The 22,069-nt window shown below is 50.9% G+C and overlaps 2 protein-coding genes across 3 annotated transcripts in view; both read left to right on the top strand.

Annotated features, from left to right (window-relative positions):
- Positions 1–1,737: 1,737 nt before the first annotated feature.
- Positions 1,738–11,975, top strand: PRRT4 (proline rich transmembrane protein 4). The gene is made up of 5 exons (XM_032483280.1): positions 1,738–2,098; positions 3,347–4,071; positions 4,156–4,260; positions 4,612–4,731; positions 9,474–11,975. Exons 2-5 carry the CDS (start codon positions 3,420–3,422, stop codon positions 11,297–11,299), a joined length of 2,703 nt encoding a protein of 900 aa, XP_032339171.1. The 5' UTR covers positions 1,738–2,098; positions 3,347–3,419; the 3' UTR covers positions 11,300–11,975.
- Positions 11,976–16,113: 4,138 nt separating this feature from the next.
- The window catches only part of RBM28 (RNA binding motif protein 28), a 28,289-nt gene continuing 22,333 nt past the window's right edge, over positions 16,114–22,069 (top strand). For both annotated transcript variants that reach the window (XM_014559285.2, XM_014559284.2), the window contains exons 1-8: positions 16,114–16,336; positions 18,022–18,180; positions 18,592–18,686; positions 19,132–19,207; positions 19,660–19,752; positions 20,526–20,597; positions 21,446–21,620; positions 21,760–21,902. In XM_014559285.2, the coding sequence (XP_014414771.1) occupies positions 16,219–16,336; positions 18,022–18,180; positions 18,592–18,686; positions 19,132–19,207; positions 19,660–19,752; positions 20,526–20,597; positions 21,446–21,620; positions 21,760–21,902 (931 nt within the window). In that variant the 5' untranslated portion in view covers positions 16,114–16,218. The remainder of the gene's footprint in view (positions 16,337–18,021; positions 18,181–18,591; positions 18,687–19,131; positions 19,208–19,659; positions 19,753–20,525; positions 20,598–21,445; positions 21,621–21,759; positions 21,903–22,069) is intronic.

The following is a 22,069-nucleotide window of genomic DNA, read 5'->3' as shown; positions in this document are numbered from 1 at the left end:
ATTAGCAGGAAATGAGTCTTTCTATGAGGAGGATTCAAGGAAAATGTCTCTCATGGGATAATTTTTGTTAAGTATATGAGAGAATTCAGAGGCTGGATCCTTGTATGCAGCCTCTAGGCAGCCCCTAAAGGACCGGGTGTTTTCCCTATTAGAGAATGGACCCTACAGTGATCCCTGGGGGTGCATCCAGGGAACGCCCTTGGCAATGTTTTGTTTAGGGACCCAGAATAAATCCTAGACTTCATCATTGATGTTCCCTGGGGAAGGGCTCATTTGGTGGCCTAATTTTATCTTACATCAATTGGGGGAATTCTGTGATGAGGAAGTGAGTCCTTGATGCCTTTCTGAAATGCAACCTATTGCCCATATGGGTCCCAGAATCATTCATTTGTTTGTCACTCACTTGTCTTAAAATTCACTGAGCATGTGCCATGGGCCAAGTGCTATGCTAGATCTCCATACTTGAGACAGACCTGCCCTAGGTAACTTTTTAAGCACCCCCTTCCCAGTCTTGCACAGCAGTAAGAGAGAGAGGTCAGGGTAATATCCAAAGCTGTAACCCAGTGACAATCATTCTTCTCTCTCTGTGGCTTGCGATGAGGAATAAGTGAGGAGATGCCTAAAGTAACCAGCATGGTGCTTGGTGCACAGGATGATGTCTGGGTTTTGAGGGACAGCCTTATGTGATGTGGGTGAGCCTCTTGTGTTTTATGTTCCCCTGTTACTTCCAAATACTAACATTTGGGGAGGAACACTTGAAGGGATTTAGAGACACAAGAGCATAAATGAGCCAGTACTGCTGAAATCAGTCACTGAGATAGCATAACAGGGTCCACGAAGTATCCACAGTGACTGCTGTGTTCTCTGGTCATCTTCAACACGGGTCTGGGTGCTCTTTTATTCCTGGGCTGCACACTCTTTCTTTGCCTTCTCTGTTCTCCTCTTGCCCCGTATTGGAAACAAATTGTAAGCCACCTTTCACAAGTTGCTTAGCTCAGCATTCTTTCTGAAAGACATTTCTGAAATGCTAAATATTTTTGAGAGATCGATTTCAAGAAAAACAAACAAACAAACAAACAAACAAACGTTACACACGGATTGCCATTTGACAGTTCACCTGTGAAATATTGGAGGCACTTCCAATTGTTGAAAGCCATCAGGTGATGGAGAGGGCAGCAGAGAGATTGGGTCCAGTTTGCCAAGCTGAGTAATCTTGGGGAAATTCGGGGTTTTTTTCGTGGGCCTTAATTTACCTGTCTGTGAAATGGGAACACCCAGGAGGTTGTGGCGAGGAGTAATGAACTAAGGGGCGTAGAAGTGCCTATTACACTTTCCACTCACGACTTAATAAATGTAGCGGTTCTTCTGGCCCGGGGTGCCGTCCTGGGCAGGCTGCCGGGTGTGCGCGCGCGCGCGTGTGAACACGAGTGTGCGCGTGCGGTGCTCTGGCCCGCGGTGTGTTTCCCGGGGAGGGCGTGGAGTGAATATGTGTGTGATGGGCCGCCCTGGGAGCGTGCGGCTGTCGGCGCCAGGCTGAGCCCCCCGCGGCTGGTCGGCAGCGCCGAGTGAATAAGCGCGCGTGCGGACGCCGGCACAGAGGCCGCGGCGGCTCAGGGCTGCGGTGCGCTCCCGCCTGCCGGCTGGGTAGGGGGCGGACCGCGGGCCGCCGGCCGGGGGAGGAGGAGGGGAGAGGGCGGGCGGGGCGGGCGCGCGGGAGGCGGGGAGGACCGGCGGGCGGGAGGTCAGAGAGGGGCTGCCGCGGAGCCCGGCGCGGGTGGCTCTGCCGGGGATAGAGGCTCGCAGCCGGGAGGCGGCGCCGTGGGAGGGGGCGCGGAGCACGAGACGGGCCGGGCCGGGCCGGGCCGGGCAACCAGCCTGGGGCCAGCGCTGCGGGCCGGGGCCGGGACCGCGCCAGATCCGGGACCGCGCGACGGCGAAGCCACGGTGGCCGGGACGAGCCGAGGGGGCGTCGGGCGCGGAGAGCACCGGCCAGACGCGGCGGAGCGTTGCCCAGCGGGGCGCCTGGGCCGCCGCGATCGCCCCTTCTCTGGGGACTTGGCTGAGGAGACCCGCCTGCGGGAGGAAGCCAGAGGAACAGGTCGGCTGTCAGGGCACGGGTAGCGGGAGGGGTGTGTGTGTGTGTGTGCGTGCGCGCGCGTGTGAGCGCGCCTGCCTGCAGGGGTGGATGCGTGTGTAGGAATGTGCATGTGTGTTGGGGGTGTGTGTGTGACGGTGTGTGATATGTGTCTGTAAGGAGCGTGTGAATGTGGTGTAGGGGGGTGTGTGCCTGTGTGTGTCTATATGTTGTGTGTGTCTGTGAGGTAAGTGTGTGCATGTGTGTGTGTCTTGTGTACACACACATGTGTATGTGACAGGGGAGGCTGGGAGCTCACAGAGCTTGGGTCTGAACCCATGTAAGAGGCGAGACCAGCAGGATGAATTGAGTGTGTGTGTGCACTTACATGCAGGGGTGTGTGAAGGGTGAGTAGATGAGTGTGTGTCATGGGTGCTAAATGTGGCTGTGTGTGTGATGTAAGGGTGCTAGGTGCACGTGTGTCCCTGGCTTCCCCTACCAGATGTGTGTTTGCGGGTTTTGTGGGGGGGAGGTTAGGAGTCTACTGCAGCAGCCTCTTGTCCAGTTCGCCTGCCTGGCCATCTTCCCCGGAAGCTAGAGGTGGCCAGGCTGCCCCTCCCCCCAATACTTCTAGGGTTAGGGGATGGGGAGCAGGCCAAGCCCTAGGAAGGAGGGGAAAGGCTGAAGGAACAGAGCTTCCCCCAGACCAAGGCACCCTGCTTTCCAGGGCTGCCTTCTCCATCTCTGCCAGATCACTCAGCCCTTTGCTTTATCCCAGTGCTCTGGGGGTCTGAGTGAGAGGGCCGGCCTCTCAGAGTGGGGCTGGAGCTGGTGTGGGACTCATCCAACTTGTTCACAGTTGTATTACTGGAGGGTGGTTGGCACACAGTAGGCCTCAACAAATATTTGAGGGTGGAAGGGAGGATAGAGAAGAGAGAGGGAGGGAAGGAATCTGAGTCTGTGAGTCAAGTCCACCCCCTTGGTTATCAGTCAAGGATGGGGGCAGCTGGATGCAGTCAGACCCCTGTCTCCAGATTAAGCAGGTGGGGGTGGCAGGGGCTTAAGGAGGAGCCTTGGCTGGAAGAGAAGGGAAACTGCAGGGGAGAGATTTGTGCTAGAGCCTGAAAGTACAGGAAGGAGCTGGCAACTCTCCTTGGGCAGGACCGTTTGTGTCCTGCCCCCACCACTCACTTCTCTGGGATCAGAAGCCTCTCTCTGGGGCATCAGATCCCAGGCAGCCAGCACTCATAGCTGGCCCTCTCCTCTCTCCAGGACCTTCGTGATCAAAAAGTGCTGAAGAACTGAGCCCCTGGCCCACCCAGGCCACCGGGGGCCAGGAGGGGCCATGGCAGGGTATGGCTGTCTGCGGCTGGGGCTGTTCTGCTGGGTCCTGCTTGCAGTTCCCGTGGGCCCCCAGCCTGCCTCCTCTGTCCCAGGTGCCCATCTCACCACTCTGACCCCACCACCTCAGAGTGAGGCCTCTATGCTGTCTCTAAACCTGGGACTTAACTTCAAATTCCACCTTCGGGGACCTGCTGCTGCTTGGGGGAGCCCTGTCACAGAGACCCAGGCACTTTCTCCCGGACCGAGCCGGGAGCCAGAGGAAGAGGTGGACAGTGGGCTGAGGACTGACCCCTTTTGGGAACTGCTGGTGGGCTCTCTTAGCAACTCCCCCCCAGAGTGGGGCTCTGCTGAAGGCAGCTCTACCCCCTGGGCCTCCTCCCTGCCTCTGGAGTCCACATCCCTCCTCTCTGGGCCCACTGACCGGCCCACTGCTCCCTATCAGCCCAGGATGGGCACTGTGACCTGGGATACTGCTCTGACAGCTACAGCACCTCCATCCAGTGCTCCCAGGCTCCACCAGAGCGAGCTGGAGCTGAAGTTTGACATGGCGCTGAGAGCAGGTGCAGCCCCCACGCTCGGGCATCGAACGCTGCCCCTGCTGCCCAGCCTGCGGGCCAGCCTGGCAGAGATTGCTGGGCGCCTGGGACCCTTTGGTGAGTATCCACCCCTTCCCAAGGAGAACCCATGCTGGGCAGTCTGGCAGGTAGGACGGAGCTTCAGCCTGGCTCCTTTTGCAGGGTTCTTTGGCACTACTCTGTCCCCTCTCCGGAACTTATCAGGCCCAAGCACCCCAAGCCCAATTACATCCCCAAGCTCTGCCTCCAGAGTTTCGGATTCTCCAGGTGAGTGTTTATTTCACTGCAACAAACATTTATGGAACACCTCTATATGCCTGGTGCTGTGCTAGGGGCCTAACCAGCACCTCCCTTTTCCCCTTGACCCAAGGGTGGCTTGCACTGCTTCTCCCAGGCTCTGGGACACTAGTGACTACTCCCGTGGAGAAATGCCCTCTTTGCCATACTGAGTCTGGTTTGGTCCTTGTAGCTTTGCTTCTGGAGTGTATGTGGCTACAATTCCGGGGACAGTGGTTCCCTTAGGTCAAGCTCTGGGAAAGGACAGGATTTTCTCCGAAGCCCCAGAGGCCAAGGCTGGCTGATAGCTTGGCACTCGAGTCCTATGTGCTCCATTTGCAGGGTTCTTTGGCACCACTCTGTCCCCACCCCCATCCTCCCTGGAGAGAAAGCCTCCAAGTCCAAGGCCACTGGACGCAGCTGCTTCCCTAAGCCCTGCCTCAATTGCAACAGCCTCTCTAGGTAAGTGTCCAATTTATTTGAACTTAACAGTTATTTATTGAGCACTTTCTACATGCTAGCCACTCATGGGCATTCTGGGATCCTTCTATTTCATTGCCGTCATAATCATGATCACCATTCTCTTCATCATTACCATGGAGATATGTACTAATGGTCTGAGAACAAGTGTTGCTGGGCACGGTCCCACACAGAGTTAAGTAATGGTCCTCTGGAGTTTTGCAATCATAGGCAGAGCAGGATGTAGACAGATGTATCAGGGGCAAACAGACACAGGAACTCCTTCATGATTTCCACAGCCTCAGCACTAACCCCACCCTGTGCTCCAGTCTGCCTGGCCTGCCTCCCCACCCTCCCACTCCAACCTTGGGGCTCTCTGCTTTGCCATCTGATCTGATGTGACATGCTGTCAGATGTGGGCAGAGCTGGGCTCCTCATTGGGAAGACATTGAAGAGGAGACCTTGAGCAGACAGACGCCATCTTTGTTCAAGGGAGCCTTTCAGAACATGCACAGAGACAAGCTGGTGGTGCGGAGGAAAGATCAAGGGCTCCAGAATCTTGAGACTTGACTTTGAATCCCAATCCACTGGTGACCTTGGACAGGTTATTTAACTTCTCTGAGCCTAAATTTTCTCATGTATCTAGGGTTTAAGAATAGTGCCTGTTTTGTTATTGTAAAGCTTCCAGATAATGTAAGCTCCTGGCATGAGGCTGGGCACAAAGCATTGTCTCATTAAATAGTAGCTGTTAACCTTGCTTCTTCCCCCACTGAGTCCCAAATACATGTCCAGACCCCACCTCTCAGACTGCAACCCTAGCTCCACGAATGTGATGGGACAACATGTAATCCGCAAGGCAGAGGGCACACTGCTCTGGCAGAGGTTCTGGCAGGTGAGGCCAAGGGAGCCATGCAAAGGGTTAACTGGGCCTGGAAATCCTCTCAGCCTCCTCACATTAGGAACTGGCTTAGCAGTGGAAACCACTGGTCCCTGAGTTTCTCCCAGCTCCAGCCTTAACACCTGACTGTCCCTCACTCCTGAGCGGTCACAGCACTCCCAGGCATGTGGAAGACCAGCCCGCCATCCCCTCCCCATCCAGGCAGTGGCAGGTACTGCGGTGGAGTTGGGGGTAGGCTCTGTGGCCGCAGGGGAAAGATGCTGCCTGGCGGTCTGTCAGCCTTGGTGACAGCGCTGGCCAGGCAGGTTTAATGAGTCTGGACAGTATCAGAGGCAGCCAAGCCAGTTGGTGGCCCCACCCTCCTTCCCCTCCTCACCATGGCTACAGGAACCCAGCCTCTTCCTGGCTGTTCCTCTTGGATAAACCCAGGAGAGCCTCAGAACTCCTGGAGAGAAGGCCAAAAGCCTTGTTTGCACCAGCACCCCGTGTGGGGAGTAGTGTGGCAAACAGTTAGAGGATAAAGGGGGTCTCTGTGTATTCTCTAGGAATTTCCTAAGCTGGGTGCGGTTAACCTTTTACCATAGGGCTTCTCTTTTTTACATTAGGTTCCCTTCACCTTGGACAGAGCTTGCATTCACCCAGTGCACACTGGGACAGTTGTGCAGGTCGTTAACATATTGAAAGACTTCCATATCAGTTGATGAGTATCCACTGCCCTTATCCCCCTGAGCACCCCTCCACTCCCTGACCACCTGACTGGCAGCTGTTCTGATTGGCTAAAAATGGTGGTTAAATATTTTGAATGTCACCCTTACAAAGAGTATCAATCCTCTGTGATCCTGTAGGTGGGGGTGGGGAGACAGTTGGGGCCGGGCCACTGAGCAGGCTGCAGCTTCCAGCATCCAGAGGAGAGAGTGATTCTCCAGCCCTTTGATCTGGGCAGCTAGTGGATAATCAGGCCTGACTTTTCCATATATCCACCCAGGGCCTCTTCCCGACTCCTCCCCAATCAGCTCCAGCCTCACCAGTTACTCACATGGACATCTCATCTCCTCCCTTGCACCTGAGGTCAACAGGGACCACAGGGCCAGAGTGGGACCACTTTGTAAGGGAGGCCTGCTCAGGAGAGGGATCCTAGGAACTCACTATCTTCTAGGGGAAACTGAGGGCCCCCACTGAGGAAGCCTCGAATAGAGAGACGGAGGATGAGCTCAAGGGGACTCTTCAAAGGCAGAAGCTGGGACTTCTTTTTGCCTGACCTGACTCACACCAACCTAGTGCAGGGCACACCGGGCCGGCCCTGCCCCCAGGGAACAGTGCTCCTAGGCCAGAACTCTTTCTGCTGACACTTGAGCTAGGGTTGTACTTTGCCTATTTTCTGGTTTTTATTCTTCTGTCTTCTTAGGAATGTTGACATTTACTCTTGTTGCCATAATGCTTTGGGGCAGAGGTGAAAGATGGGGTTTCCTATGGCCATTGAGTGAGGAGTGGAGCTGGAAGAGGGTTGGGTGGAGCAGACCTCTGAGAGCTGCACTTGTCTGTACAGTGAGTAGGGGGGAGGTATGAGGGGCCACAGGCTGATGCAGGCTGTGGGCTTCTGGCCAGGGTCTCCCTGCCTCTCTGCAGAGCCCACCAAAACCAAAGAAAGACCAAGGAGAATCATTCATCTTGCAGAAGTGGGTTGAGGAAGGGCATCTGAGGGGACCAAAATATGAGGGGTGAGGGAGGGTGTGTGTGTATCTGATTCCATTCATGTCAGACTGACCCCAGCCCCCACCCACAACAGCAAGCCATTCCCACCTGAATGATTCCTCATTTAATTCACCACTTTGTCTTCAGTAAGTGTTCAGGGATGGTCAGTCCATCCAAATGGTGTTCTTTAAACAAGGTTCACAGAGGGAGACAATGCATTGATGTTCACTCATTTGACTAATTGTTGACTTTCTAAGCAAGTTTAGGTTGCGCTAAGGGACAACAGCCTTGTCTTAGTTAAGTCAAGACTTAGTTTGAGGCCAGAAATGGTCACACACACAAATACACACTGATGAATGATGAGTGATAAACATTAGCCCATAAGTCATATATTGGAAGTTTATTACGCACCAGGATCTCCAAAGAGCTTTCCACACATCGGCTATTTATCCTCATAACAGCCCTATGCAGTCAGTGCTCTTCCCTATTTCAGACTGGAGGAATGTGATGGGACAGGAACCAGGGAACATGCTGCCATTTGCAGTAGTCAGCGAGCTGTATATATGTAATTTTTTGGCAGCACCCTCTCTGCCCTCCCCAGTTGCCCAATTCTACCTTCCCCACCCCTCTCTCCAGAGCTGCTTTCTGGCCCTCTCACTCCTTTCCCTTGTTCTCAGGACTGCTCTGTTTTGCATGTGCCCAACACTAGCTGGCACTGCCTGGGGTAGGGTGGTGCTCCTGGGGTCTTCCTCTTTTGTCCATGGCTGGACTTGGCCAGGCAGTTGGGGCAAGAATCTGGTTGTCAGGAGACTCTCCCTGTCTCATTCTACATCTGGGCTCCCCTTATCTTTCACTGCCGTCTTTTCCCCCACCATCCTTGCCTGCAGCTGCAGTTCTGTTGAGCCTGCTAGATGGGGTAGGGAGGTTCAGTCTGGCCATGAGGAAAATCCTTCAGTCTAATTCTTTCTCACTCCTCTCTTGCTCTAGGAGAGTAGAATTAGAGATCTTGGTCCCACACTCTTTTACTTGACTTTCCTTCCCAAGGGATGTGGGGAATATGTTAGAGCACAGGATGGGGCTGGGAGCCTAAGTTAGCAAACCCCAGAGGACCTGAGGGGCTCACTTGCTAAGATGGCATTTTATCCCACTATGATAGACCCAACTATTCCTTCCTGGGAATTCAAGGGACTCCCAGGGGAGTCCATTTTAATGTCACCTTCTGTAAATGGGGGGTGAGAACCAAAAGGGTATATATATTAAGAGCCTCAGACCAATGGTTTTGTAGTTGCATCAGAATGGGGACCACGGCCATGGGTAGGGCGAGGGCTGAGGGTGTAGCAAGCAGGAAGACCAGTGAATAGGAAAGGCTGTGTTTTTTCAGGGTGCTAGGGGGATTGTGTGTGTGTGTGTGTGTGTGTGTGTGTGCGCACGTGTGCATACTGGCTTTTCCTGAAGAGACAGGGAGAAGGGGGAAGCAGTTAAAAAAAAGGCAGGAGAAGCTTCTTCTAGCACCAAGGTAGGAGTTGGGATTCGGGGTGCAAAACAAGAGATAAGAAAACTAGTATTATGAAGAGGCTGATGGAAAGGAGCTCAGACTGGTGCTCAGATCTGAATTCGAGCTGCAGCTCTGCGAATTTGTAACCTTGGACAAATCACTTTGCCTCTCAGCAGTACCACAATATCTTCATCTGGCAAATAGGAGGATTCATTTATTCAATGAATATCTGCTCAATGCTAACTCTGTGTCAGGCACCACTTTAGGCATGGATATTCAGATGTAAGCAAAGCAAACAAAAATCCTCATTCTTCCAAAGCCTCCTTCCTGGTGGGAGGATTGAACTAGAGGGGGCTTCTACACTTCCTTCCAGGTGTAAAATTCTGTGACCTCCTGAGAAAAACTCTTTTCAGTGGAATCACAGGGTAATGAACAAAGCAGGGAGCTGGGGGTGGGGTGGGGTGAGGGAATGGAGAGGGGTGCAGCTGGAAGAGTTTGATGGGGAAGGGAAAGATGAGGGGCTGGGAGGTCGTGAGTCTCCTGTTTAAGACAAGTCCTTCCTGGATGCTATGAGGACTCTCTGGCATACAGGCTGTGGGCTGTGGGGTGGGCATAGGGAAGGCTGCACGACCGCCTCAGACAAACGTTCTTTGCCCACAGACTCCACCACCTCCACCTCTGGCCTGGATGACCCCTCTCCCGCCAGCCTTGGGAACCTTTCGGTGCAGCCAGAGTGTGGGCCAGGGTCCTGCAGCATCAGAGAACTGCCTGAACGCGAGGGGCAGCCTCCTGCGGCCCCGCTGCCTCTCTTCTTCCTGACCCTGGAGGCCGACTGGGCAGAGGCCAAGTCTCGCTGGGGGCTGGCCTGGGAGGCCCACGTGTACGGGGTAGGCGCGCTCTTCGGCCTGGTGGCCCTGCTGGCGCTGCTGGCACTGGCCCTCTTGCCTTGGCGCTGCCCGCCCGGCGCCCCCTGCCTGGCGCTGCTGGACCTGCTGCTGCTCTCGGCCGGGACCACGCGGGCCTTCCCGCTCTTCTACGACGCCTACGGGCACCGCGATCGGCTGCCGGTTCTTGCCTGGCTGCTGCTGCAGGACCTCCCGCTGCCCTGCCTGGCCGCCGGCCTGGGCCTGGCCTGCCTACTGCTGGCTCGGCCGCGCCCGCCGCGGTGTCCTGCTGGCCTGGCCGCGTTGCTAATCCTGGGGTTGGGGCTGGCGGCGGCCGCCGCCCTCGGAAGCGCGGCCCACCGCCCGCTGAGGGCCCTGCGGCTCGCCTCCCGCGGGCTGCACGCCTTCCTCGCCGCCCTCCTTTCCGGGCTCCTGCTGGCGCTTTCCTGCTGGGGGAGCCGGCGGCGGCGGGCCGGAGCGCCCCTAGGAGGGTCGGGCTTCAAGGGCGTCACTCCTCTCCCGCAGGCGCGCAGCCCCTTCGGCCCGCGCGAGTCCTGGCGGCGCGCGGCGCGCACGGCCCCTGTGGCGGGCACCTTCGGGCTGCTCAGCGGAGCCCTGCAGGGCTACGAGGTGCTGCACGCCCTGGGCTACGGCGGCCAACCCGGCCTGGAGGGGCCCTGGCCCTGGTGGGCTTTCCAGCTCGGCCTACGCCTGGGCGAGGTGGGCGTCGCGCTCCCGTTAGCGCTGCTGGGCCTCTACCCGGCGCTCTGCAGCCCCCGCGTGCCGCCGCGCTGCTGGGCCAAGCTCTTCCGCTTGTCCCCCGGCCACGCCGCCCCGCTGCTGCCCGGAGGCTGGGTCGCCGGGCCCCCGGACAAGAAGCCTCTGGGGAGCGCCATCGAGCGTGCCGACGCGGAGCTGCTGCAGCTGTGCGCCCTGGCAGGGCCAGGCCCCGACCTCTTACTCCAGGGAGGCGGCTGCCGGGGCTTCGAAGGCGCAGCCGCTAACCCGGCCCCTTCCCCGGCCTCCTCCCCCTGCAGCGATTACACCGTGGACTTCCGCCCGCCCTCCCCCATCAACCTGCGGCGCAGCATCGAGGAGGCCCTCTGCAGCGAGGCCCTGCTGGCGCCCGGCCTCTTCCAGGGCCCTGCCTTCGGGGAAGCCCTGCCTGGGCTCGGCCTCTTTCGCACCATCTCGCTGGGAGCGCAGACCCGGGCCGGGCCCAATGGGAGGTCTGAGGAGGCCCCTGGCTCCCCCGTGCCCCCCGAGCTCCCCTCTCCCGGAGCCTGGCCCGCGGGCAGCAGCGCCTCATCAGGCTCGCTGTGCGGACTGTCGCGGGACAGCTCGTCCATGCTGCTTTGCTCCAGCCCGGACAGGCCGCCACGCTGTCCGCTGGTCTGCGTCCTCAGTCCCCCTCGGCCCTCAGGAAGCAGCCCTAGCTTCCCGGCCTCAGGATCCTACCAGGCTTTGTCCCCACCCTCCCGCGACTCCCCGGAGCCTGCTCCTGAGCTGCAGGCCGAAGAGGCCTTGCTACAGGAGCAATTCCTGGACGCCTGCCGACAGATTGACGAGCTGAGCGTGGGCAGCGACACCATAGACCTGTGAAGACGTGGCCCCCTGGCCGCCCCGACCATACGCCCCCTTCTGGCGCCTGTTCTGTCCGAGACCTGCACACTGTAACCCTTCCCCAATCCTGCCTGGCTCAGATACCTCTCCCGGCTTCCTTTCCCATCCAGGGGCCCCTGGATGGGTGGGTCAGCAGCCAGGCTCTGGTGATTGGGAACTAGTGCCACCTTCTCTGGAGCCCTGGGCGCTGATGCCCTCAGCTGCAATTCTAGGCTGGTAGGGGGTCCCACTTTCCTTGGCATTCACCAGCAATAAAACTCCAAGGTGCTCCACTCCTGACCACCTCTGCCCACTCTGGTGCTGAGTGAGAGGGGCTGTCCTCAGAAGACCTCGGGACCAGCCTCAGTCCCCATCCCCACCTCTGCTATGCCCAGGAATCCCATCCCTGCGTGAGTGAGACTCTGTGCCCTCCACGTGATCCTTCCCCATAGAAGGGTCCATGGCCCATCTAGGAGACTCTACAGCAGTTGGGTGGGAGGTGAGCGCTTTCAGAGTTAATTTATCAATAAAATATTTTCAGAGGAGAAAGGTCTGCCCTTCTTGGAAAAACTTAGATGAGGCCACAGCAGCAGACGTTCTGTCAAAACGAAAAGAAGCAGCGTTTGGGTGGGGTGGATTCAACTCAGACCCCTGTGACCTTCACTCCTGACTACAAGAGGTCTTGTCCTCTACATGACCCTTCCCTGTAGAAGGATCCATGGCCCATCTGGGCTGAATGAGGGTCCTGGGAGTAGCCCCTTGAAGACCCTGCTGACTCCCCAGGAAGTGGCTTTTCAGAGATGGACCATGGCTCTGAGAGGTGAAACTCTATAGTTATTGGTGGAAATGTCTGCATTCCTAGGAACTGGTCTTCAGGTCCTGATGGACAACTGGCTAGGGACTAAGTTAGTGATAAAGTCCTTCATGGAAATGTTGCTCTACATCTCAAAGGCTTGATCACCTTGAGCTGGAATCCCCAGCATCTTCCTGCCATGTACCCAGAGGAACTCACAGAGGACTTTGGATTCACAGAGAAGACTACTCACTCCTTCTACCAACAGGACCTCTTCAAGATTGGACTCACAGCCCTCTTCTCCTGCAGAACGTTCATCTCCCATAGGCGCAAACCCTCCCTAGAGGAAGCCTGTATTCCCCAAACCCCATCCCCATCCTACCCACTAAAGCAGAACTCACAGTGCAGATACCCATGAATACATCCGGCCCCTAGACACTCTGTAATCCCTCCCTTGTCCAGAGAATTTGGCTCTGAGCTCTATAGTGTGTGTTTGTCATTTGCCTAAAGTGCAGTAAGTTCAGAGTGGTACTAAACAGCATCGTAGATTAGGTTTAAAAATGCAATTCTGGCAGTGTTTTGGCAGATGTCCTGCACATAACAGGGAGGCCTACAGGGGCACACATACTAGGCTTGAAGTGGAAAAACAGCAATAGGAATGGGTTTTCTTCCAACTCCACCCATTAGCTTGTGGGGATTTGAGAAGGGAGGCAAGGGAGCCCAGAGGGAAGCAGGCAGGAAAGCCAGGAGTGGGTGGGGCCTTCACTAGACTAGGTCTAATCACTAGTGGAAGAATTAAGGCACTGCTCTCCTGGTCCATGAAATCTGTCTTGGCCAAGAGGAGTTTCCAGGGCCTGGAACCTGAGAAGGAGGTGGGAGCCAGTGATGTTTGGGGTGAGTGAGGGTCATAGTAGGGAAGAACGTGAGAGGAGGGTGGGGCAGGCATAGCAGAAGGATGGAACTGGACTGGTTCTAACTGTGTCTCCTCCATCACCTGGCTCAGCTTGGCTCAGAAATTCTTGCTGCATTGTCGCTCTGGGCTGAGGCCCAGAGAACTGCCAGCCTCCTCATTATAGGCATTGCTCACTGGTGTCATAGTGGCTGTAGTGGCCCCAGCATTGGAGCTGCTTTGTGTCATGGAAGGAAGGCTCGCTGCTCTGAGAAATTGCTTCCTTTCTTCCCCACTTACCCTTCTCTCTGCCTCTGCTCACACTCAAGTCCTCTCTGCCTTCTGTTCCTCATCCTAATCCTTGCCAGCTGCTCTCATTCATTCACTCTCCCCAGGGGTTCAGGCACACAGCTCCCAGCAAAGCAGTCCAAGCCCCACATACCCCCAGTCAGTCTCTCTGAATGTCTGTCTGCCTCTGTCTCTCTCTTTCTCTCTCTCTCTCTCTCTCTCTCACACACACACACACACACACACACACACACCCCTTTTCTGTTTGGAAGCTCTGAATGGGGCTTGGTGAGATGGGGAGGAAGGTGCAGGAATACAGCTTGCTGTTCAATAGCTCCAATACTTCTTTGATTTTCCTCAGCAAGAACTACCTCAGCCCTTTGACTTTATCAAGAGGTCAGGACTTTGGTTAGACAACCCTTTCCTTTTGTCTCATGCCCCAGCCCTTCCTTAACCAAAGCAGTTTCCCAGAGGAGCCCAGGTAGATCCTAATACACACACCCTCAGTGTAGGAGTCTGAAAGACAAACTCACCTTCATTCATTCAGGCTCTTTGAAACATTTTATTGGATGCTTACATTGTGCTAGGTGCTGGGGTAGAGAGGTGAACAAGGTGGACAACAGCCCTGAACTTATGATGTGGAAGGTTTTTGAGGGAAGGCAGACATTAAAGAGCTAATCATATAGATGATTATAATAGCACAAATCATTAACTGCAGTTGTGAGAAGTGCTAAGAACAAGGAGCTTGTGGTGTTATAAGAAGGTTGGCTTGTAAGCGGGAGTGGAACCAGGGGGATGGGGCTTGGAAGACGTTGGCTGAGTACAGCCCAGGCCTCTCTCTGCTTCCTTTCCAGGCTCCTGCACAGTGATGGATGAGGGAGAAGCCAGCAGTTTATTTCCCCTGGAAGCCACTTTGCTGGTGTGGTGCAGGGTACCACAACTCCCGCTATTTAATAAAGAACACTGCATGTGTCCTGAGTAGATGGATGAGCAAATATTCGCGATCGAAGAACCATGTGGCCTCCCTAATATGAAGGGATAGGAGGGGATGGGGCTGAGGCTGAGGCTGGGAGACTGAGATGGGGAGCCAGGTCTGAAAGTTGGGGAGAGTAGAAAGGGCCAGCTGCATTTTTATCCTCCCCTGGGGCACAGAACTCATCAGCACCGTGGGTGGCTGCTGCCCTCTGATGGGCACAGGGACAGTTTCTTTTATTCTTTAAGGAAGGTTTGGGTTCAGAGTATTTCCAACTTAGCATTTAGGGGGTGTCCCAAAGGGATGTTGGAACAGCCTTCTCAGGATTCTCTCCCCAACCCGTGCACACCACAGCCAGGACTGGGAAGCCCTTCCCATAGCTAGGGCCCTGAAGCTAGCAATTTAGACTTTGGGTATGGAATTTTGATTTCTAAGGTAGTGAGGGGGCAGGAAAGGAGGAGAAAAAAGAGAGAGGATTGTGGAATCACAAACCAACTTTATTCAAATGACCTATCCCATTTCTTTTGTCTCTTTGTCTCTTTGTGTCCTGGATAGAATTAACCCATAGCCTTAAAAATCTGTTTTGTATTTCAGTACTTCCTCTGCTGAGTTATGTGTTCAAAAGTAACTTTAGTGTTTTCTTTTAAGCATATATTACTTGGAGCTAGGGCTTCATAAATCTGATGTTAAGTATTCTCCATTTTCTGCCATCACTATCAACCAATCATCCAACCATCCAAAGTTACTGAAGGTAGATGGGGTTTGAGGAGAAAGGGAAACACTTTTCACTGTACCTTTTGTACTTTTTGATTTTTCTATCTACCATGTGTTCAGGTTATACCCTTTAAAAGTAATTATAAAAAATGGTGCACTGAGTACTTTGGTTCTGTACAAATGTTCTGTAGGGTGCTGCAGTCTTGCACACATGTCAGTTCCTGGGCCCAATGAGATGGCAGACTCTTCTGTGTTCCAGAGTTCAGGATCCAGGAGCACCCCAGATCTCCTGGCCAGTGAGATTCCTCAGCATTAAGTCTGCCTGATAAAGCTGACCTGAGGAAAGATCTTCTGTCTCTGGAAGGACCTAGGTTCTAGGTCTGTATGTGAAAGCTGGATGTCATCTTTGTTCTGAGTGAGTTCTCATGTGATTTTGCAGAGTGCAGGCTATGATTTATTTGTAAGTTTTTTGGATTACTGTCTGTCTACCCACCCTCTCCACCAATAGACTGTATTCTCCATGAGGGCAGGGAACCTGTCTTTTATTAGCTTACTAATTTTATCCCTAGTATCTGGCACATAGTAGGAGCTCAGTAAATATTATTTTGAAAGAATGATTGTGTATGATCTGTATTTATATACTTTAGTAGCTACAATTTGTCTGCGAAGTGTTAAAGGCACATTTATAGTTATTTGTTATCATGTGACAGATTTCTCATATTCTCTAAGAATATGAGAATTGTCCGAATGATGTATGTGATGTACTTGTCTTTACGTGCGTTCTGGGTATGTTTTATGCATATAATCTGGGAGTCTGTGGTGGCACTGCAGAAAATATTTATTAAACATCTATTGTATGTTAGATCCTGGGTTAGGTCCAGAACAAGAACAACTTCTCCTGCCTTCCCTAGTGAATTTGGGATCTACCTCCGGGAGGTGAGATTTTAAGCAGGATAGGAACTCGCTACGTCAAATTTCCCTGCAGAGGCAAGGGGGTGGTACTTGGATGAGGGGTGGAGGCCCGCTAGAGAAGCTCCGCCTCTGGTCGTTGCGACTTTTTCATTCCGGAATACTTTTTCATTCCGGAATACTTTTTCATTCCGGAATACTTTTTCCGCTTCCACCACGTTTCCCTCCGGACTCTTTTGAGTGACGAGCACTTCCGGAATCTCCCGGCAGATTGGCGTGGTCCGCTAGGTAGAGTCAGTACTTGGACTCACGTGCGGTAGCCTTGGCCCCGCGCGCCCCCATTTCTCGGCCTCATGGCTGGGCTGACCCTGTTTGTGGGCCGCCTGCCGACCTCGGCCCGCAGTGAGCAACTGGAGGAGCTGTTCAGTCAGGTGGGGCCGGTGAAGCAGTGCTTCGTGGTGACTGAGAAAGGTAGGGGGCGGGGCGGTTGAGGCTAGGGTTGGGGTTCCTGGGAGCCGGGTGGGGGGGCGAGAACACTCTACGAAACTTCAGCGAGCCATATAATTCTTTACCTGCCCGTAAGTGAAAGGACTTTGGAGCTGAGTTTATTTTCCAGATTGACTGAGATGAATCCATAAGAGTCCTTTTCTGAAAGTCGAATCAGCCCCTTAAGTTTGTATAGCGCTTTCCGTTTATTCTGTACGCTCACATGTAAGATCTTATTTGGCAGTAAATAATTAACTTTTAATAAGACGTCAGTAAGGCTTATTGAAAGTCAACTGATTGCCAGGTGCGGTGCTGAGTTCCACATCTTATCTCATTTAATTTTCGCATCAGTTTTGTTGGGTGGAGAGTTAACCCCATTTTACAGATGAGGAATCTAGGTCTTTGGGAAACTTAGTAACTTTAGCTCAAGTTCGTGCAGCTAATAAGTAGCGGATTCAGAATTTGATCACCAGACCTGGAGCTCTTAACCAGTATGTTATTCACACACCCAGTTACTTATTCCATAAATATTTATTGAATGCCGACTACTTGTCAGGCACTAATGTAGGTCTGGTGGGTATAGCAGTGCACAGAATCAAACCCCAAAACCTTGCTTTTGTCTTTAAGATGGGGAAGACAGCCAATAAATAAATAACCAAAATGTATAGTGATAATGGTGATAAATGCTGAGAGAAATAAATCAGGGAAGAAGGGTAGGGAGTTTCTGTGTGTGGCAGTGGTGGGGAAGCTGTAGAGGGATGAGGAGTGTTTTTACTTTCTGAGAGGTGAGTGGGCAGACTTTTACTGAGAAGGAGTTCCACAAGAAAAGAAACAGATCTCCATATCACAGTATGCTTTCATAGTGCCGAGTGTCAGCTTTAACCAGTTTATGTGAATCAGCGTCCTGTGTTAGAGGGCTTGTACCCTAAAGCAGGTTAGAGTGTAGTTATACAAGGAGAGCATGTGAGTTCTGTTTCTTCTTTGGGTCGTAGGCAGGCTATTTGGTCTATCCTTTTCTTTTTTGATGCAGTAAATTACTTAAAACTTTACTACACAAAAATATTTTTTTAAAAGCCTACCAAAAAGAGCAAAGGTGGGTTACAGTTGATATTTGCAACTGTTCATTTCAAATGATACATTTGGAAAGAAGGGATGATGATATTCCCTTCTCCCTCCTTGGTGTGTTCTAATAAAATGAGAGAAGAGATTTACAGCCCCTTTGGAAAGGTTAATTTGATATTGATTTCTAAGGCTTGTTAATAGTGATAATAGTATCTGCAGGCTCCTGATGTGGCTTAATTATTTCATTGTAATTTTTGAAGCTACCATACTTACCTTTCCTGCCTTCTCTGATGATGTTCTGTTCTCTTTGATGTTGAGTTCTTCTTTGGGGGTGTAATGCATATCATGGGTCCTCCATATTCTTGAGATTATCAAGGAAGGAGGAAGAAAGGGAGTTAACAGCAAAGACACCACATAAAGAGGAAGCCTCACAATTTCTGAGCAAAGCGGGGAAGGGGCCACTCATGCCAACCATGTTTCTTTCTGTCTTGAGAATTTTGGCAAATGGTAATTGACTGTATATCTGCTAGTTTAGGGCTGTGAGAATTTACTTGTTTAGGGATCTTGGCTTACTGTTATCCCCCCACCCTATCCTCATACTGTTCCAGGGAGTAAGGCATGTCGAGGCTTTGGCTATGTCACTTTTTCTATGCTGGAAGACGTTCAGAGGGCCCTAAAGGAGATTACCACCTTTGAAGGCTGCAAGATCAATGTGACTGTTGCCAAAAAAAAACTAAGGAACAAGTCCAAAGAAAAGGGGAAAAATGGTGAGTTTCTAGTAACTGAAGGGGTTTTCCCCCACAATTGAGGGGGAGGGTGAGTGGCACTGGGGGTAACTTCTAGACTTAAAGCTTCCCGAATTTCCTTTTTTTAAAAAAATTGATTTAGTATTTTTTTCAATTGAAGTATAGTCAATTTACAATGTGTCAGTTTCTGGTGTACAGCATAGTGTTTTAGCCAAATTTCCTTTTGATGTCCAAAATCATCCAGTGTATTTTGTTACTCGATTTAGACTTGTGTTTACTTCTAAGTCTGAAAAATCTGGTGTTCCTTGGCATTGTCATACTTAACCTATGACAAATGCCATCTGTTGCTAGTAGCTTCTTTCCTGTGATGTTCTGGGCCTAGAGGGGCATAGACTTATTTCATTGCCTCTTTTTTTTTTTTTTTTTTTTTAGAAAAATCAGAGTCCCCAAAGAAAGAGCTGAAACCAAAGAAAGCCAAAGTTGCAGATAAGAAAGCCAGATTAATTATTCGGAATCTAAGCTTTAAGGTAAGTTACAGAGAAAACCAACAGGTCATACATGTTCTGAAGGCTATTGGAGTGAAGGCATGCTCATTTGTGGAATTCCTCACCAGGATGGTATAATTGGGCTTAATTCCTCCTGGGAATGAATCTTAGCCTTGTTGAATTCAGAAAATGGGCCTGTATAAACAAGAACTTATTAAGGAGAGAAAGTGTGAAGACGCTTTCCTATTGGAGAAACTACTGCTGAGGAAGGGAGGGGAGGAAAAGCTCTCTGATGTCTGTCCTATTTGCCTTTTAGATACAAAGCAAGATGTCTTCTATTCTAAAATGTTTGATGTCCTAGTCTCAAAATTTAAAAAGGAATAAAAATATTTAAGCTCTTCCTAGTGAACTAATTTAGTAGTTGATGTTTCATGTTTGTTTGCTGTGATAATATCTCTTTTTGTTTTTTCTTCACTTTTGAATTCAGTGTTCAGAAGATGACTTGAGGACAATATTTGCTCAATTTGGAGCTGTCCTGGAAGTAAACATTCCTAGGAAACCAGGTACTGCAAACCTTTATTTTATGTGGATTAGATTGTTTTGCATAAGGATCTTTTTTTCCCCTAACATGTTTGAACTAAGCACCATTTGAAATAGAAATACAAGGTTCACGTCATACTCTGTGAGTCCCAGATGATGTGATATATGTAAAGCATCAGGCACAGTGCTTGACAAGTAATAAAAACTCAAATAATAGTGTTTAGTCCCTTGATGGTATTTTTAGTTAGATCAGAACTACTTTTAGAAAACGAGTTACAGTTTGAGAAAACGCATTGCCCTGCCCAAACTTGAGTCAGGGTAACCTCAGCAGGATATAGGCTATTGCTTTGGGCAAGGGGCTGGCTGGTTGGCAGGATTTGGGCTACCTTGCCAGCTCAGGTTGCTGTAATGTCCTTCTTAGTGTCTGTTGGCTCCCAACCTGCTACCTCTAATTTCTTTGTACTTTTGCACACAGATGGAAAAATGCGTGGTTTTGCTTTTGTTCAGTTCAAAAACCTCCTAGAAGCAGGAAAAGCTCTCAAAAGCATGAACATGAAAGAGATAAAAGGTAACTTTTCTATACCCATACCATGTCTGGTGTTTAGGCAGAGTAGCACAATAACCCACTTCCTGCATTTTCAAGAAGCGTTTGCCTTGTTGAGAGTCTCACTACTATAAATAGAAGATGTTTTGGTGAACCTAGCATTTAATCTTAGGGTTAAACTTGAAAGGACCCATGCCATCCTCTTCTTTTCTTTTCTTTTCTTTTCTTTTTTTTTGGTGGTGAGTGTCCTTTTAAATCCCTAATGAAAAACCGTTCCTGATATAAAAAAGATGCAGGTTGCTGTCGAGGGAATGTGGGATTTGGAGGTTCCTCCTTCTTGGTTATGGTCACTATTCAGCTCCTGTGGGCTACTAAACTGACTGTGAGGTTACTTTGGGTCCTGATTTACCAGGTACTGTGCCTAAACAAGGAATTGGCTTCGAGATTTCCTAACTTCTGAGTAGTGTACAGATTATTCCAGAATGTCTGTTTTGCTTCTTGCTAGTATAACTGGAAACTTGATCTAACTGAAAGCACTGTTCTAAGTCTTTATTCTTTTTACTAATCTTATCCCAAGTGTGGTGACTGTGTAGAAAGGCAAAACTTCTGTTCATTGATAAAAAATAGTTAAGGGTTAAAGGAATAGGCACCTACTAGTTTTATTTTAGGACCAGCATTCTCTTTATCTTCAGTTTCTTTGTCTCCATTACTGTTTTTGATGAGTAGGAAGTCATTTACAAGAGTTAAGAATGTTAAAGAGAAGAAGGCCCTTCTCATGCTACTTTTCTGTATGACAGGGCGGACAGTGGCTGTGGATTGGGCTGTGGCAAAGGATAAATATAAAAATACACAGTCTGCCTCTGCCCCAGGTAAGATGTGGTGATGTTGGGTAGGAGGGGTTGTATGTCCTGGGGTGAGTGAGTGTGGAAACAATCCTGCCTACAATAAAAGTATAGGAGAACTTGCTTGTCTGTGAGGATATTGGGCTGGAGATACTAAAAGCACAAGATTAACCAAAAGATTGAGACTGAGGAGTAAGAAAACTCTGAATTCCTGTTGGCTCAGATATAAGTGCAGAACTGCTTGGCAGTTTGTATTGTACCATCTGGTGATCTGGTCCCAAAACATAGGATCTTTTGAATCTAAGCCCGCTCCTGGGTGTGGATATGGGTGAGGAGTAGGGCCTGAGTTCATTATCCCCTCTACTTGCTGTCCTTTCCAGCTTTCATAATAAGGAGTGATGAAACATTAAAAATAGGGAAACTTAAATTTTGAGTTTTATTTAGAGAATGATTAGCTTTAAGCCACCAGGAGCTCAGAGAACAGAATTCACAAAGGTTAAAGTTCATGGCTGGGCTCTAGAGCGAGCATTGTGCTGGCTGTGGTGCATGATGATACACTGTTTGTGGAGGATCACTTGCTACTTAATCTCGTTCTGAGCCTGGTTAACCTTCAGGCTTCTGACAAATGGGACAGCCTACAAGGGAATCTCAGTGATGAGGGGTTTCTGTTTGTTTTTTGCCTTTTCCCCCCATGCTTTCTCCTATTATGTACAGTAAGAAAAATATATGAGATTTTTACTCAATAAAATAAAATTTTTAAAAAACATGAGATTTCGTCAAACCAAAGGAACTAGAAACTTGAGGTTTTACTCTTATTTAAATAACCTAGCTTTGGATACTAAATGAATTCCTAACTTTCTTTATCTCCTGTCTAGGTGAGGAGAAGAGGCCTGAACCTAAATGTCAGGAATTAGGTCAAGAGAATAGGAGGGAAGAGGAGGAGGAGGAGGAGGAGGAGGATGAAGATGAAGATGAAGATGGAGATGAAGAAGAGGAGGAGGAGGAGAATAAAGAATCGAAGGTGACCAAGCCTGTGCAAATTCAGAAGAGGTAAGTGGCTCAGTGTGTCCCTGAGAGGAAAAATAATGTCTTTCCCTGCCTCCATCATTACGGAATTGACACGTGCAGTGAAGTTGGATAGGCCCCCTTCTCAGCTCAGGAGCCTTAGTTCTGATCTGTGCCATTGCAGGGCAGTCAAGGGGGCGGCACCTGCGGAAAGCAGTGAAGAGGAGCATTCCGATGATGACAGCGATCTGGAGGAAGGAGATAGTGTTGACAGTGGAGAAGAGCTGGCTCAGAGTGATACCAGCACTGAAGAGCAAGAGGATGAAGGTTTGCCCAGGATCTTCGGAGACACCTTTACATTTAAAATAAGTTACTGAGAAATGTGCATCAGCTCAGCTCAAGCTTCTTTTTTAAATAGGACCCTAAAGTGTTTTGTCATATGTACGCTTTTAAATGCTGAAAATGAAACCTTTATATTCCTTTCTTCTAAAGGT

The sequence above is a fragment of the Camelus ferus genome, chromosome 7 (assembly GCF_009834535.1).
Source record: "Camelus ferus isolate YT-003-E chromosome 7, BCGSAC_Cfer_1.0, whole genome shotgun sequence".
In the NCBI taxonomy this organism is placed as follows: Eukaryota; Metazoa; Chordata; class Mammalia; order Artiodactyla; family Camelidae; genus Camelus; species Camelus ferus.
Note: the sequence above shows the minus strand (reverse complement) of the source record. Positions and strands in the feature narration are given on the sequence as shown.